Source organism: Dendrobates tinctorius, unplaced genomic scaffold (genome assembly GCF_039654945.1).
Source record: "Dendrobates tinctorius isolate UK_male_01 unplaced genomic scaffold, ASM3965494v1 ptg000127l, whole genome shotgun sequence".
NCBI lineage: Eukaryota > Metazoa > Chordata > Amphibia > Anura > Dendrobatidae > Dendrobates > Dendrobates tinctorius.
Window position 1 is genome coordinate 20,664,273 of NW_027361795.1, and position 22,549 is coordinate 20,686,821.

Consider the following 22,549-nt stretch of genomic DNA (forward strand, 5'->3'; position numbering starts at 1 on the left):
TACCAAATGGGCGACGGTAGGACGTTGATTAAAGGTTTGGGAACCTTTTCTTGTCATCCCCCGCCTTTTCAAGCAGCTCGTCTAAGACAGTTCCAAACAAGTATTCGCCCTCACATGGAATCGCACAGAGCTTTGCTCTGGACTGGATGTCTCCCTGCCAGCACTTTAGCCACAGGGCTCTGCGAGCTGCGTTAGAGAGACCTGCTGCTCTGGCGGCCATTCTCACCGCATCCGCTGAGGCATCTGCTAGGAAGGCTGCTCCCTCTTGGATGGTCGGTAGGGCCCCAAGAATTGTCTGTCTTGATGTACCCTGTTTTAGTTGTGACTCCAACTGGTCCAACCAGACCATCATGGACCTGGCCGTGCACGTTGAAGCCACTGCTGGTCTTAGGGACCCGGCCGCCATCTCCCAGGTGTTTTTCAGGAAAGTATCAGCTTTCCTGTCTAAGGGATCTTTAAGGGATCCCATGTCCTCAAAGGGGAGCGAGGATTTTTTTGATGCCTTCGCAATGGCCGCGTCTAACTTGGGGGCTCTGTCCCAAGAACTTACTGCCGGATCGTCGAAGGGGTATCTCCTTTTGAGGGCTGGTGGTAGCGACCCTCTTTTGTCCGGTCTTTTCCACTCTCTGTGGATCAGATCCTGTATCTTTTGGTTTAACGGAAAGACTCTCCGCTTTCTCTGTTCCAGCCCACCGAACATGACATCCTGCATGGATAAATGGGGCTTAGGCTCCTCTACCTCCATTGTCCCTCTGACTGCTTTGACCAGCTTGTCTACCCGGTCAAGAGGCAGACAAAATCGCCCCGAGTCCTCTTCTCCTGAGGAGGACGAGGGAGATGAAGCCTGGGAGTCTCTGCTTTTTCTCCACTCTGTCGAGGAATCAGACTCCGCCGGGACCTCGCCCCTTAGACTTTGCGGCTGAGACAAGGACTTTAGGGTTTCCCTCATTTCTACCCTGACAATGTCTCTCAAACTCGCCGCTACTGCAGGCGACTCTTCTGCCACCGTCTGCTGAATACAGGGAGGGCACAATCTTTTGAGGCACGCGTCCGGTAATGGGCATGCACAGAGTGCGCATTCCCTATGCTTATTTTTATTTGTCGCTTTTTTTCCCTAGAAAAAGAAAAAACACAGAAGGGGGGTCCCGTCACTGAGTGAACTTTCACGAAGATCACTTACCAGTGCCACAATCAAGTACCGGAGAACGAGGGGGATTTCTTTCAGCCGATGCTCCTGTCTGCCTGGAGGAGCTCTTACGAGTGGACTGGTCACTTCGTCCCGCATTACTGTCACGGGATCCTTTCTTTTTCTGTTTGACCTGCCGAAGGTCATCCAGGGGCGGCAGTGATGTTTGCCGCTGCTGCCCTTGCTTCTGCCGCTGCTGCTGCTGCCGCTGCTCTCGATCGCTTTCCATTACCACTGCTGCTGCTGCACACTGCTGCATGTAGTAGTGTGGCCAAGGCAAGGAACCCTGCCCGGGTCCCGCCTAAATACCCCCTCCTCCGGTCAGCAGTATCCATGCCGCGCCCCTCCCCCCCTTAACGGAGCTCCCTACCCCAGCTGGCGCCCGAACTCACGCCATCGGTGTTTCCGATGGGCGCCGCCATCTTGGAATCGCCGCGCATGCGCAGTGGCGCGCTGACCCGGAAGAGCCTCCTCCGCCCGCCCCCTGACGTCACCGCTACCCCGGAAACGCCGGAAGCCCCGCGGGACGCCCGGGAGCTCCGGAGCAGCGCCCGGTCGCAGCCCCCTGCACAACGCTGCCACCTGTGCGCCGCCGGAGCCGGGAATCCCCGGGGGGGGTATACTTACCGGCGGCGGCTAAATTCCTGGAGACGGACATCCTCCGGACGCCGCTCCCTGCTGTCCACGCCACCGCCGTGACACCCATCCTGGGCCACCGTGGCGTCCTCCAGGAAATCCGAACCAGGCCGAGGTAGGAGACCCCCTCGCTACCGGAGTCGGCTGGCCGGCCTGGGATCCAAATCTTCTGTAGGATCCCGTCCTCTCAGGAACAGGAAACCAACTGATGCGTGGGAGAGGTGCCGCCCTTTTGTATCTGTAGGTTTCCTGTTCCTATAGGGCGGATCCCCTCTCTCGTGGTGCTGTCATGGGAGTCCGAATAAATCCTTCGATTATCTTCAGATTTCATAATGCTTTGCACACAGTCAAGTCTCCCAGTCCCAGACATCTTTGAACCTCTACCATATTTGACTGTAGGTACTGTGTTCTTTTCTTTGTAGGCCTCATTCTATTTTCGGTAAACAGTAGAAAGAATGATGTGCTTTACCAAAAATCTCTATCTTGGTCTCATATGTTCACAATACCCTTTCCCAGAAGGATTTTATATTACTAACATAAAAAAGCTAGACTGCAGTTTGCATTTTGTATGTCTCTAGGTCTCCTGGGTCTCCTGCCATAGCATTTCATTCAAATGTCAACGGATAGTTCGCACTGACTCTGATGTACCCTGAGCCTGCAGGACAGCTTGAATTTATTTTGGACCTCAGGGAGATTAGCTACACTGCCATGGGTTGTAAATTTCTTGGGGATTATGTTGTGCACCACACCGTGGACAAAGGAACATCAAAATCTCTGGAGATGGACTTGTAACTTTGAGATTGTAGATATTCAACAATTTTAGTTCTCAAGTCCTCAAACAGTTCTCCTCTTCTCTTTCTGTTCTCCATGCTAAATGTGGCACACACAGACACACAGAGATTGAGTCAACTTCTTTCCCTTGTGGTAGTTCAACTTACTTGGTGGTACACAGAGGTAGAAAATTGGAACACTCTCTCTTTAAATCTTCAGTTGGTTTATTATATTGCAGCATAAACCAACAAGAAGGGGAAAGTAAACACAGCCCTTCCGGCAAAAACAAGAAAACAACATAGAAAAAAAAAAATGCTGTAACAGAGTCCATACATTTGAGGGCAGCAGCCCGCTCTGGAGCAACACAGGTTCAGTCTTTCCTCCTCAGGACACAAACCACTAGAGAATCCAGTCTTGCTGACACCAAAGACTGCCTCTTGAGCCAAGCCATTTAAGCCCCAGACCATGTGACTGAACACATGACTGTGACATGACACAGGTCCTGTCAGCACACCTCCATGCAGGCTCTAAAGGGGAAGATAAGGTGGACATCCACCCACTCTATGGATGTCCACATAAAAACCAGCCCATTATGCAACTTAACTAAATCCTCACCACTTTTAATGTGCTGGAGGGAAATGACTCTGGGTTTTACATCACTGACGCCATTAAGCGTAGTGACACGTATCTCTACGCCAGCACTCTACCAGTGACTTGGTCACACCCTTTTATCTGGTTTACAGGTGTGATTTTTATATTGCCTACACCTGTTACTTGCCACAGGCAAGTTTGAACAAGCACCACATGCTTAGACAAAGCTGTTAACCCCAGTTTTGGAAAGATGCAAACAATGTTGTCAGGTTCATATTAAGGGTTTTGTGTAAAATTATGTCCAATTTGCTTTTTTTTCCTGTTTTTTTTTTTTTCTTGTGTTGTTCCAATACTAACAAAGGAAATAAACACGTGTATAACAAAACATATAATTGCAATAACTTTCTGGGAGAAATACTTCATTTTCTGGAACAATTTCAAGGATGCCAACACATTCGGAAATGACTATATATATTATTGTTCAGCATTTGCTATCCATATTCATTAAGCCAGTTGAATTGTGAGACCATGTTCATATAGATGCCTGCCACCAGATAACATGCCTCCCCACCCCCGTCCAATCAGAGGTCGAGCTGAGCGGACAAACGCAGTGTGACTTCCGAGACACCAGCCACGTAAAGAGATGCAGTGACTAATGGCAGATGTGTGTCCAGCTAAACAGGTAAATTACTCAAATATTGGCACTATTTAAACGGCTGCTAGCACTCCTCCAGTTCCTCCCCTGAAGAGGGGGACATGAAACGTGCTTTGGGGTACTTAGGTAATGTGGTCTCTGTTTCATAATAGCGGGTATGATGACTTATCTACATATAATATAACATGACTGTTTCCTGAGTTGGTAGCCCATTCAAGGGACAATTTATATTGTTATAATAGTTGTTATATATACACACTATATGCTCCGGGCAGGATTTTTTTATATATATACAATTCCATACCTGTACCAGCCTAATAATATTGTGGTTTATGGAGTATGTGTTCGGAAGAGGACAGTAAGACAGTGCAGCATGCTAGTTCATTAGGCAAAATGATTTTTAAGCTAACATGAAAATCATCATTCTTGACACTAAATCGTCCTGTGTAGATATGGTACAAATGGATTGTCCGGACCCGGTCCAGTGGTCGTGTAAGTAATCTATGAAAGGGAGGCCTACAAAACACCTCCTACTTTTCAGCACCCGTGGCTGTTCTTCTGATTATCCAGCCAAGCGCAGAGTCACATGTGCATCAAGCTGTAATGATGACATGTGCGACATGCTGCAATTTTTAGCAATGCCAGCTAAATGAACAGAAGAGCCAGGGATGCCTACAGGCAAGACACGGTTTGCAGGGATACAATCCAGCGGCAACAGATTATCTACGGGGACCCACCGAACCGATCTGCACCATTTCTACTCCTGTGCAAACATGACAGCCTATGTGCACAGAACAATCTAAATGAATAATCGCTCTGTATGCATCAGAGCCAGTGTTCATGTCTAAACAGATGAAGTTAGTTGAAAAACATAATTAACCATTTAAAGTAGAGCTCCGCCTTAGTAAAATCTTATGCCATATGGTGCAATACTTCTATAAAAACAAACTGAATATTGGATTTCCTCCCCGGATCCAGAACGGACTCTACACGTCTGCCACAGTCACTTATTGACTGCAGCGGGGACCTTGTCGACCGTGCTATGGCCAAATCACTGAGCTCAGTGGCTTGTGTCATATACACAGGCAGAGCCACTGTGCTCACTCACAGGTTGCAGTAATGTCAATGTCATGTGACTGCTGTAATCAAACAAAAGACATCAGGGCAGCAGCAGAGAACTGGCGCCGGGCCCTGGGAGGGCACAGTCTTCTAAAAGAGGAGAACCCCTTTAAAAAGAATATCTCACCAGTCTTTTGCTATGTAGTCTGAGGACAGCATGATGTAGGGGTTGAAACTTTGAATTCAGCAGCACGTAACTTATTAGGCTTTGTGCTGGTGTTTACTTACAATGCAGGCTTTATCACTAGGACATTATCATTGCCCACACTAGCTGCCTTGTGCCAAAAAGTCCGACCACGCCGCCTGTGATAAGCTGCTCACTGTCAATATACAATGTACATAGAAGGCTGTGGTGTGGGTGGGGTTAGCTTTCTGAGCTCTGCTGTATTCAACATCTAAGAATTCTGATTGTGTCACAACTGCAGCATCCAGTTATCTAAGTGATCCATTGTTGGAATCGGAGTCTGTTTCCCTATATCTTGCTGTTCTCAGATGAGGTAGCAAAAATCTGGTGACAGATTCCCTTTAAGTATTTTTTTTGAAAATGTTAAACCTTGATGCAAAATTACATGAATATTACCTTAAGACTGAACGGTGGCATTTTTATTATAATCTGCATTAGATCTCTATAAGAGATGTAGTGACAAAACGGTATAATGTTTCATATGACACATATTTTCTCTTTCCGCTTTCAGATGAATTTACAAAATTAAAGATGCAAAGGTAGAACCAAATCTATGGTCAAGGAAAACTGCTCTGCATCTTGTCTCACCTTTGCACCAGTTGCACGATGCTCTGTGTGTTCATAAAGAAAACCTCACGTTCAGATTTACGATTCAGTGTAGCTGCGTGACTGTCCAATATATTTGCAATCTGTATAAAAAAAATATTACATATGAAGTTACATATGGCTCTCATTAAACAAAGAACAAAAAAAAAAAGCAATATAAAAAATATTGTTACATCAACTAGAGATTCTGAAAAACTGGAGAGAAGGTCCAGGAGGACTGGGTTCCAGCACCAATGATAAAATGTTAAAACAGATCTTCTACTGTGGAACTAAAAATATGGTGAGAAAGAAAAAAACAAAGAAAGGTAAAAAAAAAAAATAAAGAATCCATAAGCTTACATGTACAATAGGAAGAGAGAAGAATATCAGTAAGGGTCTGTGTAAGTTTGTGGCACCCTTTCTTTGTCTCAAAACCTGAAGGATTTCCCAGTGCCAGCAAATTGGATAAGATTTCCAAAGTCCCATACATACATTGCTTATTTGTCTTTGTAGATTTGCAGCAGGTTTGTATGAAAAAAACAAACTGTAGTATGTCAATTTACTTGGTATTTCTGCTGTAGATTCCACCCGCTCTAGTGAGTAGCGAAAATTTGCAAAGAAAAAAAAACTACAGCTAAAACAGCATTTTTGGAAGCGAAGCGAACCAGAGAGAAGCGAAGAGGAGCTGAGGAATGCAAGTGCAATGGCACGCCCCCCCGGGCACTGACACACCCACCAGTGCACTTAGGGGCTAATTTGCATGTGACGAAAAGGTTAAATTCAAAGCAAGGGAGCAATGAAACAGATATCCTAGGAAGCTGTGAGGGACAACGTAGATGTCCTTCCACTCCTGAAATGTGCCCCCACCCTTGGGATTCCACAGGATCATTGATTTTATTTAATTCAACTCCAGGAACAAGCCCTTTGAAACTCTGTGACTAGCAATTAGCACAGGAGTGTGAACTCTCCTGCAGGCACAGCCACACTGGATTCCTTTGTCTAAGGGTCCCGTTACAGTTAGCGATGCACCAGCGATTTTGACAACGATACGACCTGGTCAGGATCGCTGGTGCATCGCTAAATGGTCGCTAGTGAGCTGCCAAACAGGCAGATCTCACCAGCGATGCAGCAGCGATAAGCGATCCGTCGGTGGTCGCTGTTACCTTTCACACCGCAGCGATGATGACGACTTCCGCCTACGTCCATGCGTCGCTAGTCGGCGCTAGTGGGATGCCAACGACGAAAAAATGGCACAGGACATTGGAGCGCGATCAGTGATATCCAGCGGGGGGCCGGTCACAGGTACGTGTCACACACAGCGAGATCGCTAGCGATATCGCTGTTGCATCCCAAAATCGGTGTCGCTTTAGCGAGATCGCTAGCGATCTCGCTATGTGTGAAAGGCCCTTAACTCAAGCACCACAAGTCACAGCAAGGCTCTGAGGTATTGAATCTGGAAAATGACCTATAATAAGAGAATGCAATATCTCTGAGCCTAGCCGAGCACATTCTCGGAACTGGCATTCCTTCGCCCACACATCCGTGCCCGGCAGCCACCTGTAGACCCCTGCGTTATGGAGTTATGAAGCATAGCTACCAGGGATTACATACGGTAGAGCATATTTGGTCTCCCTGCGCAGATAAAATCCAGCAGAATCCAGTGGCATCACTGCCATTCCATTCAGAGCTTCGGGCGGAAAGTTATGAGCCTCCACGGTTTTCTGGACAGAAAATCAAACTCTCAGATATGGGAGAGAGGCTGCACAAGCCCAAGGGTGGGCACAGAGTGTGGGAGGGAGCAGCCTAGGAGATAAAAGCCAGCTCCTCATTCTGAGCTTAATTTTCTACTGGCAGGAGGGTCCGTTAGCTGACGCGGCCAGGAAAGCCCCTAACTAAGATTTGGATCTGTAATCCATCAGCTCCTTCCTGTGGTCACATGCTACATAACACGGTAATTGCAACCTATCTATACACTACCCTTGTACTACACTCTTGACTGAATACCCGTATATTGTTCTGTAAATATATACCTGTATATTTCTAGTGCGCCTTTCGGTGATTAAATATAAAATTAATCTTAGGCTGCTCTTTTATCTCGATACACGTATCCCAACGTCCGCACGCTCCATTGGTTATTATACGCTACCCAGGTTGGTTTCTGACCTGATATAAGCCTGCTGTCGGACGGGGCTTATTTCGAACAAGGAACTGGTGGCAGCATGTTTGTTTTAGTGAGGAACTCTGACAGTGATGACCAAGCGGTTTATATATATATCCCCAGCCTGGACTGGTGATATATATTCCCCCTCACTGGGAGCGCCTCAATAACTCGTATCTATAAAGGAAGCCTTTCCGACGACTATTTGCCCTTGGTGCAGTTCCCTAACTAACCTGGGGAAAGTGGTGACGCCAGAGAGCCGATCCCTGCTGGGTCCTTCTCTCCCCTCCCTCGAGGTGAGCAAAGTCGACACCCCCTTCCCCTCTGCGATCCGTAACAGAAGCTTTTACACTTCATTTGCCTGCGGTACTGCTTATCTAAGACAAATGTAACTGACAACGTCCTCTTAACAGAGCATACAATAAAGATATTTCTTTACGAGGCATCTTCATAAAGCAAAAATTCACTCTTTGGACAAAAGTATTGGGACACCTGCACATTACACCTACAGGTGTTTTTATGATATCCCATTCTAAATCCATAGACATAAATATGGAATTAGTCTGCCCTTTGCAGCTAAAACAGCATTGACTCTTCTGGCAAAGTTTTAATCTAGAAGACATTTGATACTGATGTTGGTCTGGAATGAATTCTTCATTTTAGTTCATCCCATATGGTTGATGGCTTGAAGTCAAGACTCTGTGTGGGCTACTCAAGTGGTTCCACTCCAAACTTGCCTTTCAATGCCTTAATGGTCGGTGCTTTGTGCACTTTGACACTGTTTATTGTGGAACAGAAAAGAGCTTTCTGTAAAATAGTTTTCTCAAAGTTGGAAGCATACAATCAGGGCCGCCATCAGGGCATTACTGCCTTGACTGGCATATGGGCCGGCTGAGGAGAGGGGGCCCGCATTGGGCCCTGTCTCTTCTGCTCACTGGGCCCCAGTGTGTCCGAGACGTAGGTTCAGTTAATCTCTATTGCCGTGCGGACCCGCACGGCAATAGTTAATAGCCGCCAGCCAATCGGAGGCTGACAGTTGACGTCAGAACGTACATCGACGGTGTAAGACGTCACTGTCATTCGCCGGCTAGTCTGCGGTTATAAATACCTGGAGGGAACATCACCGCTGGATAGCGGCCAGGTAAGAAGAAAATTTTTTATTTTTATTGAAAGTGGCAAGCCGCAATATGTTTTGACGAATGGATGGAGACAGATGGCCCATTTGTCTCCATCTTGCCCCAACTGTCCCCATCCTGCACCATGTGACATGAGGCAGGATGGAGGCACATGGGGAAGGATGGAGACAGATGGGGCAGGATGGAGATAGATGGGGCAGGATGGAGGCAGATGGGGCAGGATGGAGGCAGATGGGGCAGGAACATGGGGTAGAATGGAGATAGATAGGGCAGGATGGAGAAAGATGGTGCATGATCATGGGGCAGGATGGAGACAGATGTGCAGGATCATGGGGCAGGATGGAGACAGATGTGCAGGATCATAGGGCAGAATCATGGGGGAGATGAGGCAGGATCATGGGCCATAAACATGGGGCAAATGGGGCAGGGTCATGGGACAGATGGGGCAGGATGGGGAGATCATAAGGGGCAGGATGGGACATCACATGGGGGCAGGATGGGAGAACATATAGCTGGAGCCAGGAATGAGACACACAGGGGCCAGGATGGCGGCTATTATTACCATAGTGGCTAATTAAGGGATATTATTACTGCAATGATGTATTTATTTTATTTTTTGACAACACGGTTTTAAATGGGGGGCTGTTCTATTACTGTGCAGAGCTACAAAACAAGGAGAAAAAAGACCAAACAAAAAATGGCGTGCACACCTGATACAGTACAATATATACAAAGTCTTTTATTGGAAACCCAGGACAAACAACAAATGTTAAAAACATCTAAAACCAGGATACGGCATGATGATCCAAACACACTGCTGACAACAATAACATCTACATGGGACAATATTTGTACAGTGCTCCATAAACATTAAGTAATTATGATAATACAGCAAAAATCATTAACATCCACCTCCAAAAAATGCTGATGACTAATCATAATACACAATCCTATAAGGCTAAACCTGTAAGGTCACTTAATAGAAAGCCTAATAATAATTCAAGAATTGCATGATATGGATATAGAACCCGAGACAAAAAATGCCAGTGTTTAAGTGAAAGCACGAGCAAATCTGAACACACCAATAGCTCTGAAAAAGATTGAAAGTTCATGAAGAAGGAAGTAAACCTAATAGTAGCTACCCGAGTAGCTGAAAGGAAAAGGAGCCATCATCAAGGCCAAGTGGGCAATCAGTCCACATGCAGCAGGGATATGTGGGAAGACCCATGAACTTTTTATTTTGTATATATTGTACTGTATCAGGTGTGCACGCCATTTTTTGTTTGGTCTTTTTTCTCCTTGTTTTGTAGCATATGCATTCCAACAAGGTGCAGCACCCTATCATTAGTATTTATTTATGGAGGTGCATCCTATTTTTTCTATCTATTACTGTGCAGAGCGACACTGTGTAACCTTTTTTTCTTCATCTGGTATAGTGTAAAAGTGTAGTGTGATATCCAAACATTTTAGTACTGAAAAAAATGCACAATCTTCTACACTGAAACATTACCTGTTGGCTTGGAAACTGGCACAGAACAGAGGTGATATTACTGGCATATTGTGCCATCTCCTTTTTTATTGCCTTTTCCACATTTGGTGGAATACGCCCTGATACACTTGTCATGATGTCCTGAAGTTCAAGCAGAGGAAGTGATGGATCCCTGAGGGTTTTCATTAGTCTTTCAACCCAGTCTTTTATCTGCCAAAAAGAAAATGTGTAACTGAATGAGGTTGAAATTCAAATGGCAGTGTAAAATATACTATTCCTGAATGATACTGGAGTACAAATACCAGCACCATATCCTGTCATGGTTACGTGGATAAGGCATTTTCAAGAAGATTTAGGAAGAGATTTTCCCGATTTATGTAATATCAGCATTCTGATGGCTATAACACTATGGCCATTGTAAGGCTGAATTCACCTGTCCGTGCTTGAAATGAACAGAACCAGGATGGCATCAATGTGTTGTCCATTCATACCATGGACCCACTCATTATATTAGTTATTCTCATTTATTCATTCTCATATATTCATTTATTCAGTGAGCTGGACACAACTTGGAAGTGACTTTGCGTGTTTTCTTGTGGCCATTGCTCATCAGTAACACTAAGGCCTAACTCACACCACCTTTCCACATGCAGCCACCATTTTTACATAGCTCTGAGTAAAGTTTGTATTGAAAAAAGTTGACTGCAGACCTTTTTACAAGAAGACAGACATACAATATGAGTCTTGAGTTACAGTGGCATGTACAATTTGGTCAAAATTACTGTTATTGTGAACAGTTAATTTGAAGATGAAATGATCTTTAGAAGGCCTAAAGTTAAATAAAGATGGCACATTCTTTGTATTTTAAGAAACTGACCTAAAATAGGATAGGTTTATTCTAATTTCATGTCAGTTATTGAGAAAAACATACATATGTGCATTTTTATTACTTGCTGCAAAGTCAAAAGTTTACATACATTTCTTTAGTATCTGGTACCATTGCCCTTAAACTGAATGACTTGGGTCAAACATTTGGGATATCCTTCCACAAGCTTCTCACAATAGTTGGTGGAATTTGGGCCAATTCCTCCTGACAAAACTGGTGTAACTGACCATGTTTGTAGGTCGCCTTGCTCCCACCTGCCTTTTTCAGCTTTGCCCATAAATTTTCAATAGGATTGAGATCAGGGCTTTGTGATAGCCACTGCAAAATATTGACTGCTAACGTTAAGCCACTTTGTTACCATTTTGGCAGTGTGCTTTGAGTCATTGTCCATTTGGAAGACCCATTTCCGCCCAATCTTTAACTTTCTGGCTGATGTCTTCAGATGTTGCTTCAGTATTGCCACATAATCTTCTTTTGTCATGATGCCATGTATTTTATGAAGTGCACCAGTCCCTCCTGCAGCAAAACACCCCCACAACATGATGCTGCCACCCCCGTGTTTCACAGATGGTGTTCTTAGGTTTCCAGGCTTCTCCATTTTTCCTCCAAATGCAAAGATGGTCATTTTGCCAAAAAATTAAATTTTAGTTTCATCAAACCACAGGACGTTTCCAAAAATTAAGGTCTGTGTTCCTGTGTGCATTTGCAAACATTAATCTGGCTTTTTTATGTTTCTTTTGGAGTAATGGCTTCTTCCTGGCAGAGTGGCCTTTCAGCCCATGTTGATACTGTACTCGATTCACTATAAATATTGACACAATATTACCAGCTTCCGCCATCATCTTCACAAGGTCTTTTGCTTTTGTCCTAGTGTTGATATGCACATGACGGACTAAAGCACGTCCATCTCAGGGACGCAGAACCCGTCTCCTTCCTGAGCAGTATGATGGCTGGACATTCCCATCTTGTTTGTACTTGCGTATAATTGTTAGTACAGATGAACAAAGCACCTTCAGGTACCTTGAAATTGTGCCCAAGTAGGAGCCAGACTTGTGCAAGTCCACAATTCTCTTCCTGATATCTTGGCTGATTTCTTTAGACATTCCCATGAAGCTAAACAAAGAAGCAGTATGTTTCAGGTGTGCATTAACCCCTTAACCCCCAAGGGTGGTTTGCACGCTCATGACCGGGCCAATTTTTACAATTCTGACCACTGTCCCTTTATGAGGTAATAACTCTGAAACGCTTCCATGGATCCCACTGATTCTGACATTGTTTTCTCGTGACATATTGTACTTCATGTTAGTGGTAAAATTTTCAAATAACTTGCGTTTATTTGTGAAAAAAAAAAACGGAAATTTGGCGAAAATTTCGCAATTTTCCAACTTTGAATTTTTATGCTCTTAAATCACAGAGATACGGCACACAAAAAACTTAATAAATAACATTTCACATGTTTACTTTACATCAACACAATTTTGGAACCAAAATTTTTTTTAGTTAGGAAGTTATAAGGGTTAAAAGTTGACCAGCGATTTCTCATTTTTGCAACACCATTTTATTTTTACGGACCACATCACATTTGAAGTCACTTTGAGGGGTCTATATGATAGAAAATACCCAAAAGCGACACCATTCTAAAAACTGCACCCCTCAAGGTGCTCAAAACCATAGTCAAGAAGTTTAGTAATCCTTCAGGTGCTTCACAGGAATTTTTTGAATGTTTAAAAAAAAATGAACATTTACCTTTTTTTCACAGAAAAATTACTTCAGGTTCAATTTTTTTTATTTTACCAAGGGTAACAGGAGAAATTTGACTGCAAAAGTTATTTTACAATTTCTCCTGAGTACGCTGATACCTGATATGTGGGGGGGAACCACTGTTTCGGCACATGGCAGAGCTCAGAAGGGAAGGAGCGCTGTTTGACTTTTTCCAATGCAAAATTGGCTGGAATTCAGATCTGACGCCATGTCACGTTTGGAGAGCCCCTGACTTACCTAAACAGTGGAAACCCCCTACAAGTGACCCCATTTTGGAACCTAGACCCCCCAAGGAACTTATCTAGATATGTGGTGAGAACTTTGAACCCACAAGGGCTTCACAGAAGTTTATAACGTACAGCCGTACAATTAAAAAACCATATTTTTTCCACAAAAACAATCTTTTCACCCCCAATTTTTGTTTTCCCAAGGGTAACAGGACCCTAAAAGTTATTGTGCAATTTGTCCTGAGTACGCTGATACCCCATATGTAGGTATAAACGACTATTTGGGCGCATGGCAGAGCTCGGAAGGGAAGCAGCGCCATTTGACTTTTTTGGCTGGAATTGAGATCGGACACCATGTCGCGTTTGGAAAGTCCCTGATGTACCAAAACAGTGGAAACCCCCAAAAAAAGACACCATTTTGGAAACTAGACCCCCCCAAGGAACTTATCTAGATGTGTGGTGAGCACTTTGAACCCCCAAGGGCTTCACAGACGTTTATAACGCCCAGGCGTGAAAATAACAAAAATCATATTTTTTTCCACAAACATGATCTTTTAGTCCCCAATTTTTTTATTTTCCCAATGGTAACAGGAGAAATTGCACCCCAAAAGTTGCTGTCCAATTTGTCCTGAGTACGCTGATACCCCATATGTAGGAGAAAACTACTGTATGGGCACACGTCGGGGCTTGGAAGGGAAGTAGTGACGTTTTGGAATGCAGACTTTGATGGAATGGTCTGCGGGTGTAATGCTGCTTTTGGAGAGCTCTGATGTACCTAAACAGTGGAAACCCCCCACAAGTGACCCCATTTTGGAAACTAGACCCCCTAATGAGCTTATCTAGATGTGTGGAGAGCACTTTGAACCCCCCCAGTGCTTCACAGAAGTTTATAACGCCTGGGCGTGAAACTAAAAAAATCATATTTTGTCCACAAACATGATCTTTTAGTCCCCAATTTTTTTATTTTCCCAAGGGTAACAGGAGAAATTGGACCCCAAAAGTTGTTGTCCAATTTGTCCTGAGTACGCTGATACCTCATATGTGGGAGAAAACTCCTGTATGGGGACACATCGGGGCTCGGAAAGGAAGTAGTGACGTTTTGGAATGCAGACTTTGATGGAATGGTCTGCGGGTGTAATGCTGCTTTTGGAGAGCCCCTGATGTACCTAAACAGTGGAAACCCACCACAAGTACCCCATTTTGGAAACTAGACCCCCCCACGGAACTTATCTAGATGTGTGGTGAGCACTTTGAGCCCCCAAGGGCTTCACAGAAGTTTATAACGACCGGGCGTGAAAATAAAAAAATAATTTTTTCCCACAAAAATGATATTTTTGCCCCCAATTTTTTATTTTCCTAAGGGTAACAGGAGAAATTGGACCCCAAAAGTTGTTTTGCAATTTGTCCTGAGTAGGCTGATACCCCATATGTGGGGGTAAAATACTGTTTGGGCACATGGCAGAGCTTGGAAGGGAAGGAGCACCATTTGACTTTTTCAACGCAGAATTTGCTGGAATTGAGATCAGACGCCATGTTGCATTTGGAGAGCACCTGATGTGCCCAAACAGTGGAAACCCCCAATTCTAACTCCAACCCTAACCCCAACACACCCCTAACCCTAATCTCAGCCCTAGCCCTAACCCTAAACCTAATGGGAAAATGGAAATAAATACATTTTTTTAATTTTATTATTTTTCCCTAACTAATGGGGTGATAAAGGGGGGTTTGATGTTTGGCAGCTGTCACACGCTAAAAGACGCTTTTTATTGTAAAAATAGTTTTTGCCATCACCACATTTTGAAAGCTATAATTTTTCCATATTTTGACCCACCATGTCATGTGAGGTCTTATTTTTTGCGGGACGAGTTGACGTTTTTATTGGTACCATTTTCGGGCACGTGACATTTTTTGATCGCTTTTTATTCCGATTTTTGGGACGCAGAATGAACAAAAACTAGCATTTCAAGAATTTCTTTTTGGCGGTGCGTTTACACCGTTCCGCGTGCGGTAAAATTGATAAGGCGGTTTTATTCTTCAGGTCAGTACGGTTTCATCGATACCTCATTTATGTCTTTTTTATGTTTGGGCGCTTTTATGCAATGAAAATAATTTTATATAAAAAATTATTATTTTTGCATCGCTTTATTCTGCGAGCTATAACTTTTTTATTTTTTCGCTGATGATGCTGTATGGTGGCTCGTTTTTTGCGGGACAAGATTACATTTTCAGCGGTACCATGGTCATTTATATCCGTCTTTTTGATCGCGCATTATTGCACTTTTTGTTCGGTGGTACGATGATAAAGCTTTATTTTATGGTTTGTTTTTTATTTTTATTTTTTAAGGGGCTTGCTATTGGGGTTAACTAATGGGACCGCTTCCCTAAACCCCCGGTACACTGCGATCGCGTTTGGACGCAGTGTGCCAGGGGTTAACGTATAACACCTGCACAGGGAGCTGTCAAGAGCATCCACCAGCATGCTGGAGCTTACAGACTCTAAGGAGAGTTTTGCAGTGGCTGTTAAACAGGGACCTACAGACACTAATTGTTTTTCTCCTGAGTGGCAGAAGACTACAACTCCCAGGGATCCATGTTCTAGTGAGATGATAGAAGAAGGGAGGAGGAGGGACTTGGGGCAGGACTCTGAGGAGAAGTGAAAGTAAAAAGGGAGAGGAGAGAAAACGTGGCTGCTGCTGGTTATGAGAAACCGAGCGGTGTGGATCTTGATTCCCCTAAGTTGCAGAGTGTGGGGGACCCCGCGGAGTACCCATGTTGCTGGAGAGAGCAAAGATCCAGAGAGTCCTGCCGGCACTTCCATCGGATAAAGGTCTAAATCCTGCAGCCCTCAGCTGGAGTCTAAAGAATCCTCCGATTGTTGGAGACACAGTGAGTGTTCTTCTGAGACTTATGATTCTATCAGCGCAACTTACAATGAGTACACTGCAACCGAGACCATTGACAGCAACATACATTTAAGTGCACCTACGGTTTCTACCTTGCGCGCCAACCTTCCTTTGCGCGCCAACATCCGCGGCAACTGGGCCCCAACGGTTGGACTGAGTAAATGCAAAAGAAGGGGAATCTGGCACGTTAAATTTGCAGGGTTGGGGTTTAATTAGTCTGTGATGTGTATAAGACTTTTATAGAGCACAGTTAATCGCATTGTATGTTTATTCCTTTAAATCCATTTTAATTCTGCTGCATAGCAATAAATCTGTTAAACTGTTTTACTCCTGTTTCCTGAGTGTGTACCGAGCTGTGGCAAGGATTTCCCGAATCAGCCCCTGGCAGAAGATAACTGTCCTTCTGCAGCCCAGAGACAGAGCTCCAATCAAAATTCGGGTGGAGGCACTGCGTACAGAAGAGGTGAGACCCCCCCATAACACCCAGGGTACAGTGGCAGCCATAAAGGGGTTTTACAAACGTGTCGGGGGTGGTCCGTGACCACCCCTGACACATAGTGCCGGGTGTCAGCTGTGATAATCAGCTGACATCCGGTCGCGATCAGCGGCGCTCACTACGTGGGCGCCGCTGATCGCTATGACGTACTATCCCGTCCCATGGAATTAAGTCCCAGGGCACATGGACGGGATAGGATGTCATATGGCAGAAAGGGGTTAAAATACATCCACAGGGGTATCTCTAATTAAGTCCAGAATTGTTTAAAGGCATAGTAATCTTAGCGTATGTAAACTTTTGACTTTGCAGTAAGAAATAAAAATGCCTTAAAACATTCTCTCATTATTCTTGCATTTGTAAAATATTAATAATGAAAATCAAAAAAAGGAAAAGCACAGCTCATGCAAAAGTATCAAAGTACAAATTTTATTGAAGATACAACCACAATATACAAAGACTTATGAGAAAAGAACAGGGATGACAATGGTACAGACAACAAGGGAGAGCCACGGTAAACCGATTGAGGCAAATCTATGATTATAAGAAAAGTCCGCCATAAAAATTTTAAGTGCATTGTGCTGAAAAAGAGACCTACACAAGAGGTAGGAGTATAATGTTATTTATATAAGCCAGTACTAAGATTACAGTGGAAAGTCCAATGGGGTAGAACTCCACGAAAATAACTAGGCAAGACAAGTAAGCAGGGTAAAGTATAAGTGCCCAAAAAGGTTTTACCTTAAGCAGCCGTTCTGTTCTTTTATCATATGTCTTTGTATATTGTGGTTGTATATTCAATAAAATTTGTACTTTGATACTTTTGGATGAGCTTTGCTTTTCCCTTTTTTGATCTTCTATGTTTTGCACGCTGGCTCTTATATACATCTGTGCACCCCCCTTTTAACCAGGTGTTTTGTGTGGGTGCTGGTCTAGCATAGTGGTTTCAAATATTAATAATGATGGTAATACTAATTGACCTGAAACGGGAAAGGTTTATTCTGATTTCATGTCAGATATTGAGAAAACCATGCATATGGGTCTTTTTATATAGTGTATGCACACTTCTGGTTTCAACTGTGTACATGTATTGTGACAGAGTCACTGGCTTTGTGGAGGAAGGGAGGTACGTGTCACTGCGCATGCAGCGGTCAGAGATGTAAAACCAGAATGTTTTTGTGTTTTCAGCACACTAGGTGCTGAGAGGCTGGTACAGAGTTTAATGGGCCGGTTTTATGTGAGGTGCTTACCGTACCCCTTTTCCTTGCAGGACCTGCAGGTGTATGAGGACCTGCAGTGATGTCATGATCACATGACTAGTACATGTGAGGATATACCTGGACCTGTGGTTCAGTCTGGGTGTGTGTTGGGAGAGAGGTTGAACTCCCACGTGGCTCCCATAGCAGCTAAGGACGCTGTGTGCGTTACCTATGGTGAAGCCTCCAGGGACAAGGACTCTGAGAGACTATTTTTGTTTTACCTTTTTGCTAGAAAGGCTTTGTTTGTTTTTCCTAAACCCTGCGAAGGTTTATGCTGTCTAAAATAAATCAGCAGGTGAATTTCTACTAGGACTGTTCCTATGTCTACCTTTGTAAAGCAGCAGAGCAAGTCAACCCTTCACAGTATATATACATACACACACATACACATTCATACATTCAATCATCTTTTACATTTTAAACATTACACAAAGGAAAATGGACAGATGCAAAAGTTTTGGCACCCTGCATGGTTAGTACCTGGTAGCACCCCTTTTGCAGGGCAGGAGATCATCACTGCCTGACTAGGTCTCATGTGTTAGATAGTCCTTCAAATCTGTGTAACCCCATCATCACCACTGATTGGAAGCTTACTGACAATCCACAGTGCACACAAGAAGTAGCCAGTAAGGAGTGTGGGCAGAGTTATACATTCTGATCATTACTATATCTACAACAGACACAACAGGGATTCTATCAAAACTGCAAGCAGTCTAATAAGTTATACATTCCTGGATTCAAGCTTTTCTAAATTATGCTGCTACCAGATTCCATAGCAAAAACTGACAGATTGTCTTTATCCCCAGGAAAAATGTATCTCATTATGCACAGCATGCCATGGTATGGTTTGACTTCAGAACTAGTGCCATTCAATTGTATTTTCGGCTAGTTACCTTGTTACTGAAGTAAGGTTCTGGAAGGCAGTATCCATTCATGACATTTACCAAGTTATCAAGAACACAGTGAAAGACCCGATGAAGCTTCTCTCCTTGCAAAGCAGTGCTGTGTATTACTGGCAAAGCTCCTGTGTGGAGTTCAGCCTAGAAAGAGGTGAAAAAGAAATAGTAACATGTCTAACATTTCTCCCCTGCAGCTATGGCTATAGCGCGGGGCTTAGAAACCCGCTGTTTACCTTGGTTACCAGCTCCCTGCACCAGAGCGCTGGTATCTAACTTACACAGCGGGTAACTAAGCGACATGCGCACTTGTTACCCGCATCGTCTCTGTCCTGATCGCTGCTGAGATCTGCCTGTTTGGCAGCTCACCAGCGATCAAGGTCATATCGTTGTCGGGATCACTGGTGCGTCTCTATATGTGACGGGGCCTTTACTTGTTTGTCATTATCCCTTGTGTGTTATTATCTGTAGTGGCTAGGCTAGTACCCTACGCCCGCCAGTGCACTAGCCAGAGCAGATTAGGTGACAGTGAAGGACAAGGTATCCTGATGGCGGCAGGGTAAGGATCCGCATAGGGTGTTAGGTGAGTGCAGGGACAGGCTCAGGTTGGAGCTCGGGTGGTGACATTACCTATTGGTAGGGCCTTCCTCTTACCTAACCCATCCCCGTTATATGTGTGTTGTGCCGTTAGCTGACCGACCATCCGTTGGGTTGAGTTACTCCATGACAGAGATGGATGGATTGAGAAATAGCTGGACGGATAGATGTGGAGATGAGGGATGGATGGATTTTTAATTATTTATTTACAGCACAGGAGCGGCTGATGAATACTCCCATCCGCCGCTCCTGCTCTCACTGTTATTAGCGGCAGCAGGTGTCGGATGATGGGAGCAGTTGTCCCATCAGCTGTCACCAGTGACCGGAGGTAAACTTTATACCTCTGTTCACAGCTGAAGCTCATGCTGTCTTTTGACAGTTTGAGAACGGCGGCTCTCTGACCGACGGGGATGATTTATCCGCCGATCAGAAGTGGTGTTTGCTGTGCTATCATGCACAGCGTTTCAGAAATCAGCGGTTTCCTTTATTATATTTTTGTTAAAAATTTGTCTGAGAGCCAGATGCAACCATCAATTAAGCCACATTTGGCTCGAGAGCCATAGGTTGCCAACCCCTGATATAAATGCTTATTATCAAGGAAACAGTGATGTGTTCTCTCATTTTCATTGTTTCCATCATCAAGCAGAACTCCTGTTATCGGTCATTAGTGGCAATTGGACATGTAAAATAAAACGCTATTAACCTGCAGCTATGACATTTAACAATCAGGTGAATAACGTTCACACTGAGAGCCCCACTGTCAGATGGAACTTAACTTTATTTCACCAGCAGCTTCGCTCTTTCAGTCATAATGGTGGTGTCAACACGGTTTCAGTCACCGCCCTGTGTATAGAGATCGGTGACTGTCGCTGCGTCCCCAACATCTACTGACGGCTGGATCTAATGATGAACTGCTGTTAGTCAGTGCCAAGGGAACAGTGAGCGATGACAAACTGGCAACACCCTTGTGACTGAAAGGTCAAAGATGTCAGAGGGAATAAAGTACATTTCCTCCCGGCAGCGGGGCTCTCCGTGCAAGTGCCGCACAGTATGAGGTTAATAGCGTTTTTTCTTTACATGACAGGTTTTCTTTAACTTCCGGTAGAAGCAATATCTCCCATTGCTACCCAGCTTGCATAACACAACGACTGTGACCACATGCCAATTAGGATCTGTGAGCCCTGTGACACCTTCAAGCTGATACAGTAGATGGTGACTTACACTTTAAGATGGTTACCTAAAGTTCTGAAGTTACTTTTAACAAAATAAACTTCTAAGCAGTACCCAGTCACCATGAAGCTTTACTTATATAATGTCCTACCTGCTGAACTCTGCTGGGGTCATCTAGCTGAAGTTTAGCAATTACACAGCCAGGCTCAAGAACAGCCCCAGGTCGCTTCACATAATGTATGCATCCTGACTCCATGGCTGTCAGGGTCATCACCATCTTCATGACCTGTTATAGAATGTAAGATTCCAGTTACTATGTTATGTGAAATACATGTATTACAATGCCGGTAGACTGGGAAATGCAAAAGCAGTTGAGTGCCAGTTATGGAAGATATTTTGGGCACGATTCATTAAAGCTTTCTTGCCAGAAGTCTGATGTAAAAGCTTTGAAAGTTGCAAACTCAGAGTTGTGCCCAAATTTGGGAACTTTTGCAGTTTTCTTGCCAGTGTCTCGCAGCTCCATAGAAATGGGTGGAGATGGGGTGCAGCGGGGATGTAACACCACAGCTTGACTAATTTTTGACAAGTTATGGCGTTCTGTACTCTAGAAATCTCACTCCAGCACCTGACTGAAGTAAAATTTATGGGGCACGCACAGAGGCGCACACAACTCATCACACACTGCTGATTCATAAAGAAGTGTGCACCTCTTCATGAATCAGGAGCCTCTGACTCCAGCACATCCACTCATCGAGATTAATTTGGCCCTTTGTATTAAAAAGTATACTAATCATGGTATTTAGTGAAAATATAACCTTTCTCATCAATAAGTGCAAATTTGTGGCTTTACAGTATACTTGAAAACTGGCCTGCAAAACATGGCTTTGTCATAGTATGACCCCAACTCAAAACACTTGGGAAGCTGAGTAAAAAAAAGAAAGAAAACAAGAGTGCAATGATTTTGAAATCTCTTATAGCCATGTTATATTGACAACAGAATATAGGACATTTAACACAAGGAGAAAGTGATATTTTTCCATTTAATTTAGAAATTGATGGCAGCAACATATCTCAAAAAGTTGGGACAGAGACATGTCTACCATTGTGTAGCATCCCCTTAGCTATTTACAACAGTCTGTTAACATCTGGGAAGTGAAGAGACCGATTGCTGGAGTTTTCGCACAGGAATGTTGTTACATTCTTATCGGATGTAGGATTCTCGTAGCTCAACTGTCCTGAGTCTTCTTTGCTGGACTTTAATGCGCCAAATGTTTTCTATTGGTAAAGGGTCTGGACTGCAGGCAGGCGGCCAGGTCATCACCCAAACTCTTCCTCTGAGAAGCCATGCTGTTGTGGTGGATACAGTATGTGGTTTAGCTTTGACTGGCAGAAAAATGCAAGAGATTCCCAGAAATAGGCTCTGTCTGGATTGGAGGATAGGTTGCTCTAAGATCTCTGTATAATGCTCAGCATTGTTAGTGCCTTTCAAGATGTGTAAGCTGCCCATGCCATAGGAGAATAAGGTTTTGGAACTGTGCACTAACAAGCTGGATGGTTCCTCTCCTCTTGAGATCACAGTGATTTCCATGAAGAATTTCACATTTTGATTCATCTGACCACAGAGCAGTTTTCCATTTCGCCTCAGCCCATTTTAAATGAGCCTTGGCCCAGAGAAGTTGCAGTGTTTCTGTATTGTGTTGATATATGGCTTCTTCTTTGCATGATGACATTTTAACTTGCATGCCCATTTTTAATGCATTGACACCTTAGGGTCTGTAGATCACTAGCATCTAATATTGACCTTGTCCCTTTCCCTTGTGCACATGGATTTCTCCAATGTCTCTGAATCT

The 22,549-nt window shown here is 44.1% G+C and overlaps 1 protein-coding gene across 2 annotated transcripts in view; it reads right to left on the minus strand.

Moving 5' to 3' along the window:
- ACACA (acetyl-CoA carboxylase alpha) overlaps window positions 1–22,549 on the minus strand; it is a 624,740-nt gene that overhangs the window by 520,277 nt on the left and 81,914 nt on the right. For both annotated transcript variants that reach the window (XM_073542564.1, XM_073542565.1), the window contains exons 20-23: window positions 20,851–20,985; window positions 18,930–19,076; window positions 10,532–10,720; window positions 5,731–5,831 (exon numbers count right to left, since the gene is read on the minus strand). In XM_073542564.1, coding sequence (XP_073398665.1) covers window positions 5,731–5,831; window positions 10,532–10,720; window positions 18,930–19,076; window positions 20,851–20,985 — 572 coding nt within the window. The remainder of the gene's footprint in view (window positions 1–5,730; window positions 5,832–10,531; window positions 10,721–18,929; window positions 19,077–20,850; window positions 20,986–22,549) is intronic.